Source organism: Siphateles boraxobius, unplaced genomic scaffold (assembly GCF_051911475.1).
Source record: "Siphateles boraxobius isolate OS27281-9 unplaced genomic scaffold, OSU_SipBor_1 26, whole genome shotgun sequence".
Taxonomy (NCBI): domain Eukaryota; kingdom Metazoa; phylum Chordata; class Actinopteri; order Cypriniformes; family Leuciscidae; genus Siphateles; species Siphateles boraxobius.
Genome location: NW_027508876.1, coordinates 17,884,475 through 17,903,128, shown reverse-complemented (window position 1 = coordinate 17,903,128; position 18,654 = coordinate 17,884,475). Strand labels below are relative to the sequence as shown.

The 18,654-nt window shown below is 37.5% G+C and overlaps 1 protein-coding gene across 4 annotated transcripts in view; it reads right to left on the bottom strand.

Annotated features, from left to right (window-relative positions):
- The window catches only part of cunh8orf34 (chromosome unknown C8orf34 homolog), a 102,251-nt gene that overhangs the window by 69,466 nt on the left and 14,131 nt on the right, over positions 1-18,654 (bottom strand). For all 4 annotated transcript variants that reach the window (XM_077244576.1, XM_077244579.1, XM_077244575.1 and 1 more), the window contains exons 2-6: positions 15,296-15,440; positions 15,078-15,209; positions 11,874-12,002; positions 11,170-11,198; positions 10,384-10,547 (exon numbers count right to left, since the gene is read on the bottom strand). In XM_077244576.1, coding sequence (XP_077100691.1) covers positions 10,384-10,547; positions 11,170-11,198; positions 11,874-12,002; positions 15,078-15,209; positions 15,296-15,440 — 599 coding nt within the window. The remainder of the gene's footprint in view (positions 1-10,383; positions 10,548-11,169; positions 11,199-11,873; positions 12,003-15,077; positions 15,210-15,295; positions 15,441-18,654) is intronic.

Here is an 18,654-nt window from a genome sequence, read left to right as displayed (position 1 = left end):
CTGAACATTACTATGCTAATGGTATGCTAATACTGCACTGCACATCCCTCTACTATGGAAATTTCCTCCTTTTTTCCCCTAACTGAGCATCACTCAGCCAATTCTTAGCTCTACTGTAGTGTACTACAGCATCAGCAATGCTAAGACACATATCCCAGTGCTCATAAACATTCATATGAACACCAATTACACTGTATGAAACACAGCAAGAAACAGAGTACAGATACTGTTTTCATTATCTTTGTATTATGCACTTGCATGTTAATACTTTTAAGCGTTTTGTTCTTTTTCACATAGAGAATGGGGATGACTGAGATAGATGAAATACAAGTCAGATGCAAAGCTGAAATTCCCATATGAACAATATGACTCAATTACCACAAGGCCACAGCTTCCAAAACAACTTAGTACAATGGTACGTGTTTTTGTGGACTTTTGTGGAAAAAAATTTGAGTATTGTGTAAATATCATGATATATGAAAATGATAAATTGGTAATCATTCAGGACCATGATATTGTATACAATGGGATCTAAAATTCTTAGTGTCAGGGTTTTGAGGTGTTATCTGTATTTGTGTTACTATAAGTTTTTTTAAGACTTTTCTTAATCATTTGTCTCCTTGGTTACTGATTGATTAGCGTGCACCTGATGTGGTTTTGCTTGATTAGTTGACTTGTTATTTAAGCCCTGTATTTTGTTCAGTTCTTTGTCCGATCTCGTCTAATGAAGTTTGATTGTTCCGTTGCCAGGTCTTTAGTTTAAGGGTACGTTTACGTGACAACGATATGCTTAAAACTGATAAGTTTTTCCTTTGAGTTTTCCGCGTACAGACGACACCATTGTCAAAATGATCCCCATTCACACGGATCATTACTTTGATATTTACAATAAAATACCTGAGTTCCATTTTCAAATACTGTAAGTACCACAAGTTACTTTGTTTTCCCATTTATTGACTGACACCTCTCCTGTCCCCATTTTGAGAGAAATCGGGAGTAAGTGCAGAGGCGTTGTAGAAACACTGGATATTGTAGTATTTACATTAATTCTGATAACAGCATTAATGCTGAAGACAGTTTAACTTTCTTCTCCTGCGTTTTATTCTTCTGCAATCCAATATGGCAGCACAGCTGAAAGGTTTGTTTGAGCTGCGCCCTCTATTGCACAGACATCAATGTGCAATGTGTTATTTATATGACTTTTGGTGTGTAAGGGTAATTTAGCCAGAAACAGATTTTTTGTTGTAGTTGTTGTTGTTTGTATTAAAAAAACAAACAAGAAAGCCCAGCGCTGGTGAGAAAAAGTAACAGAAAAGTAACAATGCATTACTTTCCATAAAAAGTAAATAAGGTAATTAGTTACTTTCTTAGGGAGTAACGCAATATTGTAACGCATTACTTTTAAAAGTAACTTTCCCCAACACTGATGATAAGGAACTTAAAAATCACAATGAATCTTCAATAATTCTTACTTATGTTATGTCAAAGTTCCGTTTTTTTACTTTTTGTATAAACCTAAAACCTTAAGGAGCCGCTAAAAGGAGGAGGAGGAGGAGGAGGAGGAGGGGAATTTCTACATTACCCCAAGAAATTTACATAAACTCACAAAACTTTTCCATTCCCCAAAGATACTTTAAATTCACTCACAAAACCTTTGCCTTCTCTTAAAAGTGCTGCATTCCCCCGAGAAACTTTAGATCCTCTCACAAAATATTTGTGTCTCTCGCAGACCTTTGCCCTCCCAATGAAAATGAACATTCACTCACAAAACTTTTGCGCTCTCTCAAAGAAGTCTTGTGTTCTGCCGAGAAACTAGATTTCAATCTTTTTGTGAGTGGACACAAAGACTTTTTGGAATACAATACGTCTGCAAGCAAACACAACAGTGTTGAAGTATAATTTTTCCTCCCTTATCCCATTTTTTTCCATCACCAAGATCCCTTTTTATTCACACGTTTGCATTAGATTATAAATCATAGATTTTAATCTCAGACTTTTGGACCCCATTGTAATACATTCAAATAAAGCGAACAAACTATCACAGTATGAGGTAGACAAACACTTTAAAAAGAAATATGCTATTCATTCTGTTGGCAGAGAGCTGTATAAATCAATCACTCCATTAAAACTCTACAGCACCATATTAATTGTTTCATGCATGGAAGAGAGAAAAAATTAAATCATTTTCACAATAGCATTCAGAACACAATATCTCTCACTAACATACAGCACTGGACCCTGGCAGTGTTTCCAATAAATGCAAATGCTACTGTTACTGTAGTGACAACTCTAGCTCAGCTTGGTTTAATTACACAGAGGTGGAATAATAAGTGACCTAATTAATCCTGTCATTTTGCTAAATAAGGGTCTTGTTTAAGTGAAGGGGAATGTGGTAAACAGTGTGCAAAGAAGCACGGCTAACAAATAAAGATTTAGGAAAAAGCTGCATAAATGGAAACATTCAATTTACTAATTTCGGCTGCTGTCATACATAAGAGCTTGTCTCTCAGATGGGGCCTAACCAGCGTTCAAATCATTACACTGTTTCAAAAAATGAATCTGAGGCTGCACTACTAAAATAAAACGCAAGTGAGAACATATTGCTTCAGATGAACGCATTCATTGAAACTATATAAGCCAGTCTATAGCCTTGCGTGGGTTGGTATGGCCATGTGAAGCCTTGTTAGACAGAACTAAAGTTGTACTGTTGCCGCGTTCCTGTGGGATGAGAAACTCTCCACAGCGTCCACCTGGCAGAACAGACTGTATCCACAAAAGCATTCACTGCTCCAAAAAAAGAAAAACAAGACCACAAAACCAAAACTAAGAATGAAGTAATATGGAATAACTGTTCCATATGATGTAAATAGCTTAAAATTACACAGACCACAAGGGCCGCGAGGTGTCAACTGGCTGTAAATGTGCAGCCCATCCAATAGGAATGGGAGGAAAAAAGGATGGTGATCTGGAAAGGTTCATCAACAAAAACAAAAAAACCCACTGCATATAGGTCAGTATAAAGAGGGTGACGTCTGTCATTCGTGTCTGCTGACAGAAACCTCAGGCCTCAAAATACACACAGCAAATCTGTTTTAAGTACGAATGATTTGAGAAGTGTTAAGCAATTAGTCAGATGTGTGGTTAGCGCAGATTCACTGATCGCAAGTCAGCTGGTGGTTTAGTATATGTAGTGTTTACAGATGGCAGTGTGACACACAATGCTCATTAGTAGTGAACTCTCTGCCTCCTCTCTTGTATTTGCATATATAATGGTTACCAGCATTATTTACAAAAGATAAGATTACAAAGACAGCAAAATCTCAGTTTCCTAAAATTATTTTATGTAACCAGGTTTTAATATCTTTCTTCCAACAAGGCTTAGAGCAGGCTACCCTAAAAACAATGAATGAATGAATGAATGAATGAATACATAACATACATACATATAAGATGTCTCGTTAGACTTCTGCATTGTCCGTCATTTTGACGGACAGGGTCGTAAAAAGTCTGTCATAATCTATTACCCGTCATTTTAATTGTCATTAACCCGCTCTTTAATGTAGCGCGAGAGATTAGCGCCTCAGTTGAAGAGAAGCGGAGCGCGATCATCCCTTTCTCGTTACAGAACAAAATAAACATGAATGAACATCAGAAAATATGTTGAACAGTCCAACTTACTGAAATCTGTATCATGTCTATTATGTAATAGTTCTATCTGTGTTTCAACCGCAGAATGACGTCAATAAAACAGCTTGTAAACAATGTCAAGAGTGGCTTTTCTGAGTTACGTGACAATTAACTTATTGTCAGCAAGAGCGCACTCGCCACAAGTGGAAAGGGGTGAGAATTACAGTTCTGTCACGACAACTCTCGGGAGATTAGTATGGTCATAGAAATTGACATGGTAATGGATATGGCAACGTTAATTTATTTGGTCTTGGCGAAATAGATCTGCTACACTGCTACTACTGCAGAGCAAGTACAGAGACTTTCTACTGCCAATACATTCAAAGACATTGCTGTGAGCGTTTAAGACATGCTGCTGCTGCTACTACACATGTAACATACATTAATAAACCCCGTTGCAGATCTATACAGATGGAGCTCGGGAAGGTGGAGGATGTCTGAAAGCACGCTGCTGCAGACAGTAACAGCTAACAATGCCAAGTATTTGAATGTTTGAGCAGCAAGCTCATTGGCCGCTGATTCAACAGCAACCAATCAGCTGTGCTAAGTAGATAACGACATGATTGCTACCAATCAGTTAAAGACCTATCAGCCTGCACCATTCATAGTTTCATGCCAGAACTATGTAATTACAGTTACACTCTCAGTGTAATCTGTCAAATTGACAGACAGTTTTCAGTCACTGCTAAAAAAAAAAACCGGAAAATGTTCGGTTAACGCGACATCTGAAGTCTCTTTCATACATGAAAACGCCAGAGACCTTATTCTAATTGTACAATATCAAAATCCTCTCAAATTTGAAAATGGGGATTTTTGGAACCTTATAATTACAAGGTGACAAGTTTTTTTTTTTTTTTTTTTTTGCCAGTCACCTGAGCTGCAAATGCCGTATGACTAATCATTCTGGAGCTGCTGCAAATAAGGTCATAATAATAATACATTTCTGACGCCACCACAAGAACAGTCCTGGGATCGACCAGCCCTTAATCACATTAGGGACATTAGGGTCGTGATAGTCAGACGCTATCAGCTGAGTATACTGTACATCCGAGCATGTCTTTGGCTGCAACCCTGCAGTGAGAGTGGGTTGATGGGGATGTTTATGAATGTAAGGAAAGAAGAGATACGTGGAGCGTAGGAGTTCGAAGGAAACGGAAAGGAGGGGAGAAAAGAGAGAGAACGAGGGGATTACGCTTTATAATATGTTGCCTGTGTGTAAAGGGAATGAGAGCGGAGTCCCACACTGGGGCTTTATCATCTCCAAAATCAGTCAAAATAACCCTTTCCAGCATCCATCTCTGCCTCCACCTAATTTCCCAGAAGCCTCAACACTCTCCCAGACGTCTCTGTCTGCAGCGCCTGAAGACTGACAGCTTCCTCAGAAGGAGAGCTTCACTGTTCGAGGGAGAGGTTATGAAAAAGAAACAGCATTTTGTTCCTGAAGTGGGAAAGCGGTGGTCATTATACAGAGTAGCAGCCATTTTCTTCCTCTATGTCAAATTACAGAACAGGTGTTGAAAACAGCCATGCTGTGTTTCAGTACGTGCAAAGGGGCTATTGGGAAGATTTGTATCCCCTACTCATGGGGTTTTAGACTCGCAGATTCATGTCTTGAATGACATAGCAAGATTTGAACCAGGGCTTTACGTTTCATTAATGCAATCCAAAACTGTAATGACATATAAGCAACCAGTCAGTAACTACACTGACTTAAGTCTCACAAATAATTATTAGCTTTATGTGATCGATTCACTAAAAAGAACGGGTTGAGAAGAGTTTGCATTCTATGGGCTCTATCATAAACATGGCGCAATGCAGCGCCAGGGGCGACGCAAGTGTGTTTTGCTAGTTTCAGCCCGACGCAGTTATCTTTTTCACGTCCTGCACCACAATAGCAAATGTTTAAATAGCAACTGTATTTGCGCCCATATGTTTGCCCATGGGCGTGCTGGTCTGAAAATGAGGTGTGTTCAAGCGCATTGTTGACGCGTTGCTATTTTGAGGCAACTGAAATAGACTGCGCCATTGACCAACACTAACCTGGTCTAAAGTCAATGCTGCAGTATTTTCTTGTTATTTAAAGCAAAACCAAGGAACTTTTCCTCTGCGGTCGCCCTACAGGTTGGAAGCGGAATTGTCCATTACCGCTGTCGTAAATAATTTAGCCTACTGCAGCCTACTGTCGCACGCGCACGATCGCTGTTTATCCAGCACCGGCTTTGGAATCAACAATGGCCACAGACAAGGTAGAGTATGATGCATGATTTTATGAAAGACATCACAGACGAAGAAAAATATGTATGCCGTAAAGCAGTCAAATTTTGTAGTTCTCTTTGTGCTCCGGTTACTACCTGAAACCCGACATAGTGCCAGTAAAAGCGAAACAGACCATGTCAGGCTATGGCAGACGTGTCATTTAACCTATTTAAGTCGATGTACCATCACAAGGGTCTTGGAAATATATTATGAAGGTTGAAAAACTACATAGTGTTACTTTAAAGGGCGCATTAGTAATATGCGCCTATAGGCGGGTCCACAACGCATGTGCACTCTGCTTATTACACACACAGGGACACGCAGCAGCACACAAACATGCCAAATATTAAAAATTAAAGGATTACAATTTAAAAGATTATTATTATGTACATAAAGATATGGTGGAATCCGGCTTGTCCCATAGATAGTCTGCTTGTGCGCGAGGTTGAAGCGAATCGGTTTCCCTGCTAGCAATGTCTTTCCACTTGCAAATTCCGCCATGTAAATAGCAATCTGCCATGGCACGCAACACCCATTACTCATTAAGAGAATAGGGACAACCCTTTTCGACCATGCGCCGCGCTCCCCGACCATTTTTCCCATTGTTAAACTAGCAAAGGGGGATTCGTACATGCCCTAAGTGCGCCTGTGTCCTGCGCTTTAGACCAGTGGTTCTCAATCGTGGTCCTAGGGACCCACAGCTCTGCACAGTTTGTATGTCTCCCTCATTTAACACACCTGATTCAGATCATCACCTCGTTAGGAAAGAGCTCTATGAACTGAACTGACTGTGTCAGATAAAGGAGACATATAAAATGTGCAGAGCAGTGGCTCCCCAGGACCAGGATTGAGAACCACTGCTTTAGACCATGTGCTTAGATCGGTAAAATAGGGCCCTATGTTTCTTATTCACAGAACAAAAAAAACAAAACAAAAAACGGTTCATAAGTTTGTAATTGGTTTGGGATTTGCACTGGTTGTGCTTTATGTTTTAGATTCACTAAATAAAACGGTTCATAAAAGTCATTCATTTGGGAGTCAGAATACACTGGTTGTGCTACATGGTTGTTATTCACTAAAACTGGCTCATATACTGTCAGGGTTCTGTCACTTCTGTCTGGTTTATATCTTGGTTTGGTGACAGAGCTCTGACACTAAATTTGTTTAAATTCTTACTATTTTAATACTTTTACTTAATAAGTGAATTGCGCTGCTTCTCCCGCGAGAGATTTATCTCAGTTTCACTCTTTCTCAACATGTGATTGGCTGTTCGCTACTGATGTCACACTTAAACTCGTAAACTCAGGACCAAAGCCTGAGTTGACAGAGAAAGTTAAAGATGAGCATCATGGTACCAACAAAGCCTGGTTGGATTGGTTTGGTTTTGTCAACTCTAAACTAATCCTGTAACCCTGAGTTTGTTCAACTACCATCATGGTACAGGCCCCCGGTTTGTCATGTGTTTGTGTTTAGTCTGGTCTGTTGTGAGCACATGGCTTGTCATGTATTTCCTTGTGCCATGTGCTCTCCTGTCAATTGTCTAGTCCTGCCCATCTTCTTATATCATCATTGATTAATTTGCCCCACCTGCCTGCCTCGTTACCCTCTTATGTTTGTTTCCCTATTTAGTCTCCCTGTTTTTGCAGTCCTTTGCTGGTTCGTTGTCCAAGTTTTCCATGTTCCTTGTGTTTCCTGATCCTGCTTGTCATCGTTCTCGTTTTCCCCCACGAGGGAGTTTTGTGTGTTTGTTACTTAATAAATGCGTACCCATTGATTCTGCACTTGAGTCCTCACCCCTTAATCTACCCATTCCGCCCACTGGATCACGAGTCATTTGATTGGGAGTCGAACAACACTGGTTGTGCTGTGTGCTTTTTTGTTAGTTTGTTTAGTCACTAAAAATGAACCAACTCATAAGAGTCATTCATTCAGGTGTCAGGCTACACTGTGCTGTATGTCTTTGATTCAATAATAACAAGTTCATAAGAGTCATTTGGTCTGCAATTAGACTATTATGGTAGTGTTGCGTGTTGCGGCGCCTCTTTAGAAATTATACTTTTTAACATAAACTTAGTACTCCAAGACTATTTATTGAAAGTACACTAATATTCAAAAGTTTGGGGTCAGTAAGATTTTTAAAGATATTAATACTTTTATTCAGCAAGGATGCATTAAATTGCTAAAAATGTACAGTTATATATATATAAAGCACAAATAAAGTATTATGTCTGCATCAGCAAGAACCGTTAAAGTTAAAGTTATTCGATTAATTTTCTCAAATGCCACACTAATAAAATTCAGTATCATATGCCACATCTTCACGACTTCATTAGTTCACCTAATAACTACATTCAGTGAAAATCAATTCACTACTCAATCTTTTGTTATAAAAGCCAAAATTATCTAGCATCAACTGCAATGAACTGCTGTACCTTCAAATGTCTAAATATCTGTTATAAACAGTAGAACAATGTTAGAGGAGAAAGTGTTTACTCTTGTAATGATTCATTCACATTGACGAGGACTAAGGCTAGAGATCACAGCAGCCCATTGCCTTGGTTCTCTGTAATGAAAGTCTCTGGCAGCGCTTGTACAAGTATATGCACTGGGGACGCCTGCGATATCGACCAGAGGCTCCATAATTTACTGTAATCAAGTGAGAGAATATTTTAATGGAATGAAGTCTTTTCTGTCAGCCGGCTTCTGAATATGATTTATTATTTAATATCGGATCCTTTCTAATTAGCTGCATTCTCTGTGGCCAGCCTCTGCCCTCCACTCAAACACTAGCCAATTAAAATCACCCTGGTAACATCTTTAAAGGGTCGAGGAGCTGCATTTGCTGTTTTAAAGATATAGCTGTGCAGTGCGTACACATTTCAAGAATATCTCCCCTCAAGGGATTTATGTGTGGTTACCGGAGGCTATACCGCGTCTTTTTGTCTTTTGATTAGAAAACCTGACAAAAGCTTTATGGAGATATTTAGAGAAAGTACATTATGAAGTACGACATATGCTTTATTAAATTGTGGCTACCATTATTATGACACTTTTTTAATGTAAATAAACTTCCTTATCTTCTAGATCAAATAAGAATGTGATGGGATGTCCTTACATCAGCTTGGAAAGAGGAAGTAAAATGCAAAATGCACATTTATACAAATACAATCTCTTAAAGAGGTAGTTCACCCAAAAATGAAAAAACAAATTTCATCATTTACTCACCCTCATGTCATTCTAAACCTGTAAATCTTTCATTTATCTTCGAAACACAAATTAAGATATTTTAAGTAAATCTGAGAGATTTCTGTCCCTCCATTGACAGTCTACGCAACTACAGTACCTCTTTGTCGCTTTAAAAAGTTCATAAAGAGATAATAAAACCAATCCATATGAATTGAGTGGTTTAGTCCAATTTTTTTCTGAAGAGACTGGATCGCTTTATATGATGAACAGATTGAATTTAGGCTTTTATTCACATAAACATTGATCAGCGAACAAACAGAAGCTCATCCGTACTTACTTGATGCACGAGAACAAACCTCATTGGTTCTTGCTGAAGTTCAAATGTGCTGCGTAATACAAGAATAAACCTCATTGGTTCCTGCTGAAGCTCAAATGTGCTGCGTAATACAAGAATAAACCTCATTGGTTCTTGCTGAAGCTCAAACGTGCTGCGTAACACAAGAATAAACCTCATTGGTTCTTTCTGAGGCTCAAACGTTCTGCGTAACACAAGAATAAACCTCATTGGTTCTTGCTGAAGCTCAAACGTGCTGCGTAACACAAGAATAAACCTCATTGGTTGTTGCACATCAAGCAAGCATGATTGAGCTTCCGTTTACCACAACTGATGTGTGCATTGATGAATGTTTATATGTGAAAAAAAGCCTAAATTAATTCTGTTCATCATATAAACCGATCGTGTCCCTTCAGAAAATTTGGACTAAACCGCCCAATTTATACGGATTCGTTTTACGATCTCTTTATAAAATTTTTGAAGCATAAAAGTGGTAGTTGCAAAGACTGTCAATGGAGGGACAAAAATCCCTTTGATTTCATAAATCAAACTTCTTTTTTGTTTCAAGATGAACGAAAGTCTTACGGGTTTGGAACGACATGAGGGTGAATCAAGAATGACTGAATTTTTATTTTTGGGTGAACTAACCCTTTAAATTCAATGAAACTGGATGGGGATCAAGGGCTGTCAAGCTCCAAAAGGACAAAAACCCACTATAAAGTATCAGAAAAATAATCCAATAGAGTAGCTTAAACAAACTTTTAGTTGTTATTCCCACCAAATCTTGCTTTTACAACTAGATCCTTTCTAATTAGGATGGTCACCATGGAAAAGAGCAGCTTGGACAGTTTGCTAAATATCACCTTTTAGTAAGATATAAGGGTTACAAAAATCATATTTCGCATAATTTGTTTGCTCACCTTCCAACAGGACTGTTGTCTTTGCTCGCCCAACCCTCAGTTTTGGCTCTTGGGACAGGGGGCTGAAGCATCTCAGCCGCAAGGGGGTCTGAATCTTCCTCCTCACGGCCCACCCACTCACCCACTACGCGAGGCCTCTGTACGGAGTTATACGCCCGAGGGTCCTTTCGAAGGGAAGACAAGGTGTGAAGAGCCGAAAAGGAGAGAGGAACAGGCAGAGATGTAAACATAAAACAATTTGTGGTTATACAAATCAATTACAGAGGTTTTAATTAAAGGGCTGGTGTTGAAATATGACTCATTATGTATGCTATTTGTGTGGCCAGTCATTTTTACAGTGAATAGATTTTAATAATGGAGGACACACATGGTGAGCAGTAATAAAAATTCAGCTTTGACATTACACTTTTCTGTAGTTTATCAGCAACAGGCAATTATGAGAAAACGTCCTCTATAACGGTACTTAAGAGAAGAAATTAATTTGCTTTAATCTAAATGTTTTAATATTCATTTGAAGTCCCAAATTGGGAGCAGAGGGAAGCCTGGGCAAATGACCAAAAACACAGGTTATTAAAGTTTAAAAACTGTACTGTATTCAGAGAAATATGAATAGGTATATGTTTTAACTAGGTTCTCTCTTCATATTTTTTATTTCTATTTGAGTCTTCACACAAACAACAATCAAACTAGGCTTTTTTTACAGCTCCTAAACAAATGCAATACAATATTTCATTTCTATTGTAGCAAGACAGCATAAAGGATAAAAAGAAATAATAAGCATCATACCAGGTCAAAGTCGTCAGAAACAGCAATGCCTGGCAAAGGAAATAAATCACACATAAATGAATTAGAAAATGTCTCGTTGGATAATAAATTAGATGTTCTCAATTGGTTTTCAGGATGGGGACTAGACAATTTCTTGAATTTTGAGGGTTTTTTTGTATTATGTAGTTGATAAGCCTACATAATTAAGTTGATAAGGTAGTTGATAAATGAATAGTTGATTCAGCATATTTATAGTTGTACACTATTTTACTATTTGCTTTTGGGATTGTTTTCTTTCTGCTGTCAGAACTTGAGACTCATTTGGTGTTGTAATCCACCAGAACCTTTAGCTTCAACACAATGAGGTTGTTTTAAAATATTTATAGTAAATGTATAAATTCGAAAAGCTAAGTATAAATAATGCTCTAACAGCAGACAAATTACAATATTCAGTTTATTCTTTAAATGCCAATCCACACTGCACTGACAGATGCCGAACAACGGCGACAGTCACCATTTTACAGTACGTCACTTCTCAGACTTTCCAAGACCATGTTCAACATGTTTAATTGGCGAAAACGAGAGCCGACAGATGCCAACAGGGGTAACACACTGATCCGAGAAAACCTGCTGAAGTGTCTGTTGCAGTCTGTCAGTGTCTGTCCGTGCAGTGTGAATTAGCCTTCCATTGCTGTTTCGCACTGGATAGTTGTCGGTTCACTCACTGCGGGACAGATTCTCCAGGGCTTTGCCAAGCTTCTTGCTCTCCTGCAGTATATGATTGAACTCATTAAAGTCTCGTCCCTCAGGTTTAGTCCTCCAGTCCCAGGTAGGACGCAGTATTGAACGAGGCACTGCAACATAAAACGAATAAAATACTTTCAATAACTGAAAAAGCCAAACATCCTTTCTGTACGGTTCAAACATTAAATTCACAATACAGCTGTGTGATTTTTGCGCGCAATATTTCAGTTTTATTAAGCATGCGATCAGATGAAGAAAACCAGTTTTCCCCCCATTCACTATGACTTTACAAGAACAACCACAACAGAAATGAAATTAAATTAAAGGAGTATAGTAATATTGTACTGTAAAATTAAAAAACAAGTATATTATAATAATAATAGTATATTAAAATAATAAAACAATACATAATAATAATAATTGTTGTTTATTATTAGCCGAGCTGCTCTGATGACACAGCGGATCATACGCTGTTCGCGTGTAAATGAACACAATGCTACATTTCACTATGAAACACACAGTGAGTCTATTTATATAAATAAATCACAGCCTTCATGATTTGATAATCTCACTAATCCATATAACTTATTGCTAGAATTTTTAAAAAGTTATTGCTAGATGGTGCCGCTAGCTCTAGCAATGTTGTAGGAAGCTATACATGAGTGAAATAAATGCTTTTTGAAAAATATTTGATAATGCAGAAACTTTTACATAATTCACTTGGGTTACACTTCTCAGGTAGGACAGATCACATCACAAATCAACAGCAGTATATCAACAGTAGTCACTTTCAAGACTTGAGCAGCTGCTGAGCATTTTAAAGACAATTTTACTGTGTCCATCATCCAAGGACACTTGACAACAGTACTACTGCAAATGGTACTATTTTTGAGTTGTGCAGCAGCAGTCACTATCAAGACTTGAGCAGCTGCTGAGCATTTTAAAGACAATTATACTTTGTCCATCATCCAAGGACTCTTGAAAACAGTACTACTGCAAATGGTACTATTTTTGCGCTGTGCATCGCCATTGCAAGAAAAGAAAAATTCCAAACAGATTTTCAGACATATGAAATATCTCTGAGTCTTACTAAGAGCACTTGAAGCAAAAAGTGTAACACTGAATAATTTAGAACGCTCACAAAATCAAGCTAAATGTCCTTGCTACTGCCGTGACATTTGCTTTCAGTCCACTGCATGCTTTAAACGTGGCCTATGTGGACAAAAAGTGCTGTAAGGAAGCAATAAGATTAAGAGCTGCATTTCCATGTCATACACACACACAATAATATTTTAGACAAATAGTATAACTCCATGACACAGTGACAGTACAGGTTATCTCAGGAAACAGAACAGAAAAGCTCATTAGCTTCTGCCATCAAGCGACACAGCACTAAAGCTGGACGCTGGATACCCAGAATGACCAATTAGTGAATGTTATGATGATCTGGGAGATCATTTGTATTGATTTTAAAATTAGTATGTTAGTTTCTTAAGGACTGTGCTTATATGCATGAGCCTGATTAGCATAAAATCCTAATAGTCATAACAATAAATCAGGAAGATCTATAGCATGTCAGAGCCAGAAGTGTCCTGTGCGATTTGTTGCTTAGGGAGAACGGATATCTTCTCCTTGTTATGTACAGTATGAGCATGAAAATGACAGACACTATACATGCTGCAGCGTGTTTCCAAGTGTAAATTACACTTTGTTTATTTTTCATGTGCTGTAGAGTAACCTCTGGACTCATTATGTAAAATATCACTGCCTGGAAACCAAAAGCCTACATTTTTCAAACGTAGCTGGCACTTGAAAGATGTTAAATGAATAAGTTCCACAAAAAAATACGCAAAATTTACCACAGCTCTCAAATCTCAAACATCAAAACTTGACACCAAGAAGTGCATTTACATGTACAACCAAATTCTCATTATAAAAACACAACAATGCATAAAACATGAAATTGAATAATATGTTTTTTCTGCAAAAAATTCAATTAAAGTTATTTAGGGATCTTTTTTGGTCATTAAAAGATATTAGTCAGACATATGAATATAATATGAGCAAAACATACAATGCAATGCAATGCAATACAATGGTGACTGAGAGTTGTATAAATAAATAGTTCTTCAAAAGCCTGATGTATTGGATACTCACATTTCAACATGTTTTTTTATTTTTTTATTATTGTTTTATCCCAGTAAGTGTTCATCTTAAAACATTGCAAACAATATAAAGTTAATCTTATGTTTACTTTATAAAAATCAGTAAATATTTCACAGCAAAAGGACATGTGTACCACAACCTGAATGAGATTCATAGGCTTACTACAAGGCCTTTTACTTGCTAAAAAAAAAGAAATAACAAATAAGTAATAAAAAATATATAAACTATTAATCAGATGACAGAAGGTATGGAGTAGATTGTGTACAACAGATTTTTCTGAAGAGTTTTGATCCCATTTAATGTAGAGGCCTTATAAATTTGCTATCAAGTATAATACAGTAGCCTTTATAGGGTTAGGAATTATTTGCATAAGACTGCGTATTTAAATGCACTTTTGTGATGGTTTAATTTAGGACTTTTCCCTCAAATAAAGCTCTTTTTGTCCTTTTTAGATCATGACAGTGTCTACATTAGTTTTATTTTAAGAAAAAGAGCAGAAAGGCTTGGAATGATATGAAGGTGAATAAATGAATAAAGAATTTAAATTTTGGTTGAACTCCTTTAACATACAAAAACAAAATGTAGAAACACAATTACAGGTTTTACAAACTCACTGATGCGAAAACCATCTAAATAAGTCAGCGGGAAATGAGCAAGGGCACACATCTGCAGTTTGAAATGGGGTTATACATATTTACTATTTTCCTTCGTCCCACTTCCCCAAAACTGTCCGACAGCCTCCACTCAGGCAGAAATAGAACTGCTGTCAGTAACAGAGCATCATATTAAATTATTAAAGACTCTAATATGAGTTGCTCCCTCAGCAATATGCATCTCTCAGAGCTCATGCTGATGGCCTCCAAAATGGCACCATCCAAAGATAGAAGTCATCATTGTTCACTAATGTACAGGCAGTCTCCTCTATTTCTGATCTCTGAAACAGCATTGCTGATCTCAGATTAACAGCCAACCAAATCACATAAAACTGATGTAATGACGCTAGCTTTTCCGTGACTCACATGATTTAGACTCGGGAGAGGGTGGGGAGATGTTGGACACAGCCAGGTCACTCTTTGATTTCTTGGGCTTCTTGGGATGGATCTGCCAGGGTTTTTCATTACCCCTGGAGTCCCGCCGTGCACCTTTGTATTCTATGGAGAGAGAAGGAGAAAACTGGTAGAGATCTACATTTTTCTCTAAGTGAAAAACAGCTTGAAGTTTGCTGAACGATATACACCTGAGGAGCTCTCAGCCCACAATGCAGCAGATCCCGACAGGGTCCTCTGAATCCTGCCGGGGCTCTCCTGTTTGGTTTGCAGATGGCCAATGAGGAAAGGGATGGGGTGATCTGGTGTCTCAGTTATCAGCTTGGTCATCATCTCCTATCAGAGCCAAACAAAGAGTGATTAAAGTACAGACGCACAGCGTGTGAACAAATGCCAGAGAACTTGCGCTAAAGTAGCACATTGTCAAGCAAGCTTGCATCGTGCCCAAACTGAATCAGCAGCGTTGGCCAGCTTACAGCATCAGGAAAACGAATTAGGTAATTGGTCTGGGAAATATTTCTACACTGATATTGAGCATTAAATGAGCTATAACATGAAAGAGAATATTGCTGGAGGCTAACTGGCAATCTCGAAAAATGAGATTATGTGCAGAAAAAAAATAAAAATTGCTGGTAGGCACTAGGCATCATCAAAATTATATTTACAATGCATCAAGCCTTATTCAGACATGATGAGTCCGAAATCGCATACGGTCTACTATATTTGAATTTGAACGTACTTTGTGACCGTTAAAAAGTACCCTCTATATAGTATTTATATGGATAGTAGGAATAAAATCCGCCATGTTGTTACTGTCATATGACATACCAGCGTCAGTTGCGAGTCTGCGACGCTTCACTGTCATTCGTAATTCCTCTCCCATGAGAATCTCGATTGAAGTAGTAGGTCATGCAGGGTACTTTTCGCCTACTGTTTAATATATGTATTAGGGCATACTACTCTGCTGGCCTACTGTTTTTCGCATACTATATAGTAGGGAAGTATTTGATTTTGGACACAGAGCAAGAGTTTTCAAGCTAGGGTCCAGGGACCCCAAATGGGCTGCAAAATTAGATTTCAGAATTTAAAACATTTTACAAAATGTTTAATTATGCAATTTATGTTTACAGATTTTGACATCATTGCGGTTTCATTCTTTCAGTTCGGAAGTCATGAGAGTATAGCTATTATGTAAACAAATGCTTTATTCTAATGACAGCCCTTTTATATAACTGTATAAAATGTAAACAGAACAAAACAAAAACTGCTTGGTAAGAAAATACACTGTTAAATTAAAAATAGGTAAATATTTTCTAGATAATCAAATAAAAAATGATTTAAAAATGTATTACAAAATTGAAAATAATATAGTACAATAATACTTAAGTATTACATTAAAGTATATTAAATTACTTTAATATAATTTAATATTTAAATACTGTAATACTTTAATTTAAATACCTTAACTTTATTAATTTAATATACTTTAATAAACTTTAATACTTATATATATTTTTTTTAAATTGAAACGAAAACATGTGGTCTATATAATATCACACTTAACACTATTCTCACACAGTTTAAAAGGGTCTTCTTTATATATTTTAGAAAGGGGGTTTTGGGGGGTTTCGCCAACAAAATGTTTGAAACAAAGAATATACCACACACACAAATGTGATTGATTCACACAATATTAAAACCACAAACACGCCTGTAAAACACATATTTACCCTCCTTGGGAAAAACTAGTTTTGTCCAATTATGACGTTCAGTTATAAAAAGAAATGAAAGCATTTCATAAACAAGTCTATATAAAATAGTGCATGTGAAAACAACTTTTAAGTGTAAGCCCACAAAATAAAAGGGTCAGTTCTGTGTTACAAGCCAGACAATCACAAATCAACAAGACGGTGGATATAAATGCAGTAATTACGACACATAAGCCTTGTTGGGTAATTAAACTAACTTAGCAACAGGGGGTACATAAAAGAGAGATGTAATTTGTGGGTTAAGCAGGAAGTAAATTGAGCAGGGCTGTGTTAACTACCCCAGGCTCCACAATGAGTAATTGCCCTTGTGGTAAACAGTAAAACATGGTGTGGATTAGCACACTCATTTCAAAAATGTAAACCATTTGATGCTATCTGAGAGGGGTTTTCCCTGCTTACTTCACTGACCGCTTTAATGCGGACATCAACATGGTGACGATATGGTTGGAAGTCACAGCCAGTGAGAAAAGGACTCACTTACAGTAAATAAGATACTGTATGATAGAGAGGCTGCATAGACATACTCAAATTAAGGTCAAAATCCCTGCTCTGAAATAAGCTTCTCAATGGATTTTCTTGGATCATCAGGATGGAGAGACACAGGATCTCTGGATCATACTGACAGACTGGGGAAATTGGCATGGGGGAGACAATCTGAGCCTCTCTAATAGACAAACTGACTGCAAGCCAAGTTCAGTGCCAGTTTAAAGTACCACATTCCAAAACACTTTCTTCAGCCATTGTCAGTCTATGTCAAAGAATGTATGAAATAACATCCAGTGCCAACATACTATGGCAATACTATAGTGTAAGTACATTTTCATGCATACAACATGGAAGTGATCTACTACATCTGCCAAAAATGTGCAGGATACGATACAACAAAGACCATTGTGTAGAACACTGCATCCCATAATGCAATGTGCTCAGCTTGCGTCTTTCATTTCCAGTATAATGAATAAACTGAAATATTTCTAACTAAACAATTCCTTTATTGTTTTATGCATTAACCTAACTAAGTTGTAAGGACTATTTGTTTACAACATATTAAACATATTATCCTTGCTCTTGCTGACACAAATTCGCTAGATATCTTCAGTTCTGTTAGCATCTTTGAAGCATCTTCCTTCATCTGATTTCATGATGTTCTCAGCTGAACTATCATGAGTCATGATGAAAGCTGATACTGTCTGTTTACCACAGGCTGTCTCAGTCAATGCCATAAACTCCTTGTTAAAGACCCCTTGTGGTGAAATCAAGTTTTTAATGTTGTTGATATGTCTATGTGGTGTTTTTAATATTCTTTAAGACACAGCGTGTACAAATTCATAAGTCAACACCATTGCTGAGTATTTTCTCTTTAAAACTGCAGTGTAACAAAGACAGTCTCAAAAACGTGGTTCCTTGCGTCACAAACTACCTTGTAACCAATCACGTCAACGTGCCAGCGGGCTTTAGCATATCATTAACTACTGCAAAGCAGGGGAGATTTAAGAGAAGCCAGACTATTAGCTGTTTGATAACATAGCCAAGCAAAAGGCTAATCATATTAATTACTGTTATGTGTCTGACGTTGTAAAAAGCGATACATAAAAATGCATTACCATAATGCATTCTAAAACATCGACTTGTAGAGAAGCCTGTATAATTCACTCTTCCACTTCTTCTGAATCAGTTTCTGGCAAACATATATGGCTGAATTAAACTAGCATTTCCACTTGTGATTGTGCAGCGTTTACTACAGTAAAGTTGCGCGAGTGGATTTCTGAACTGGTGTGAGT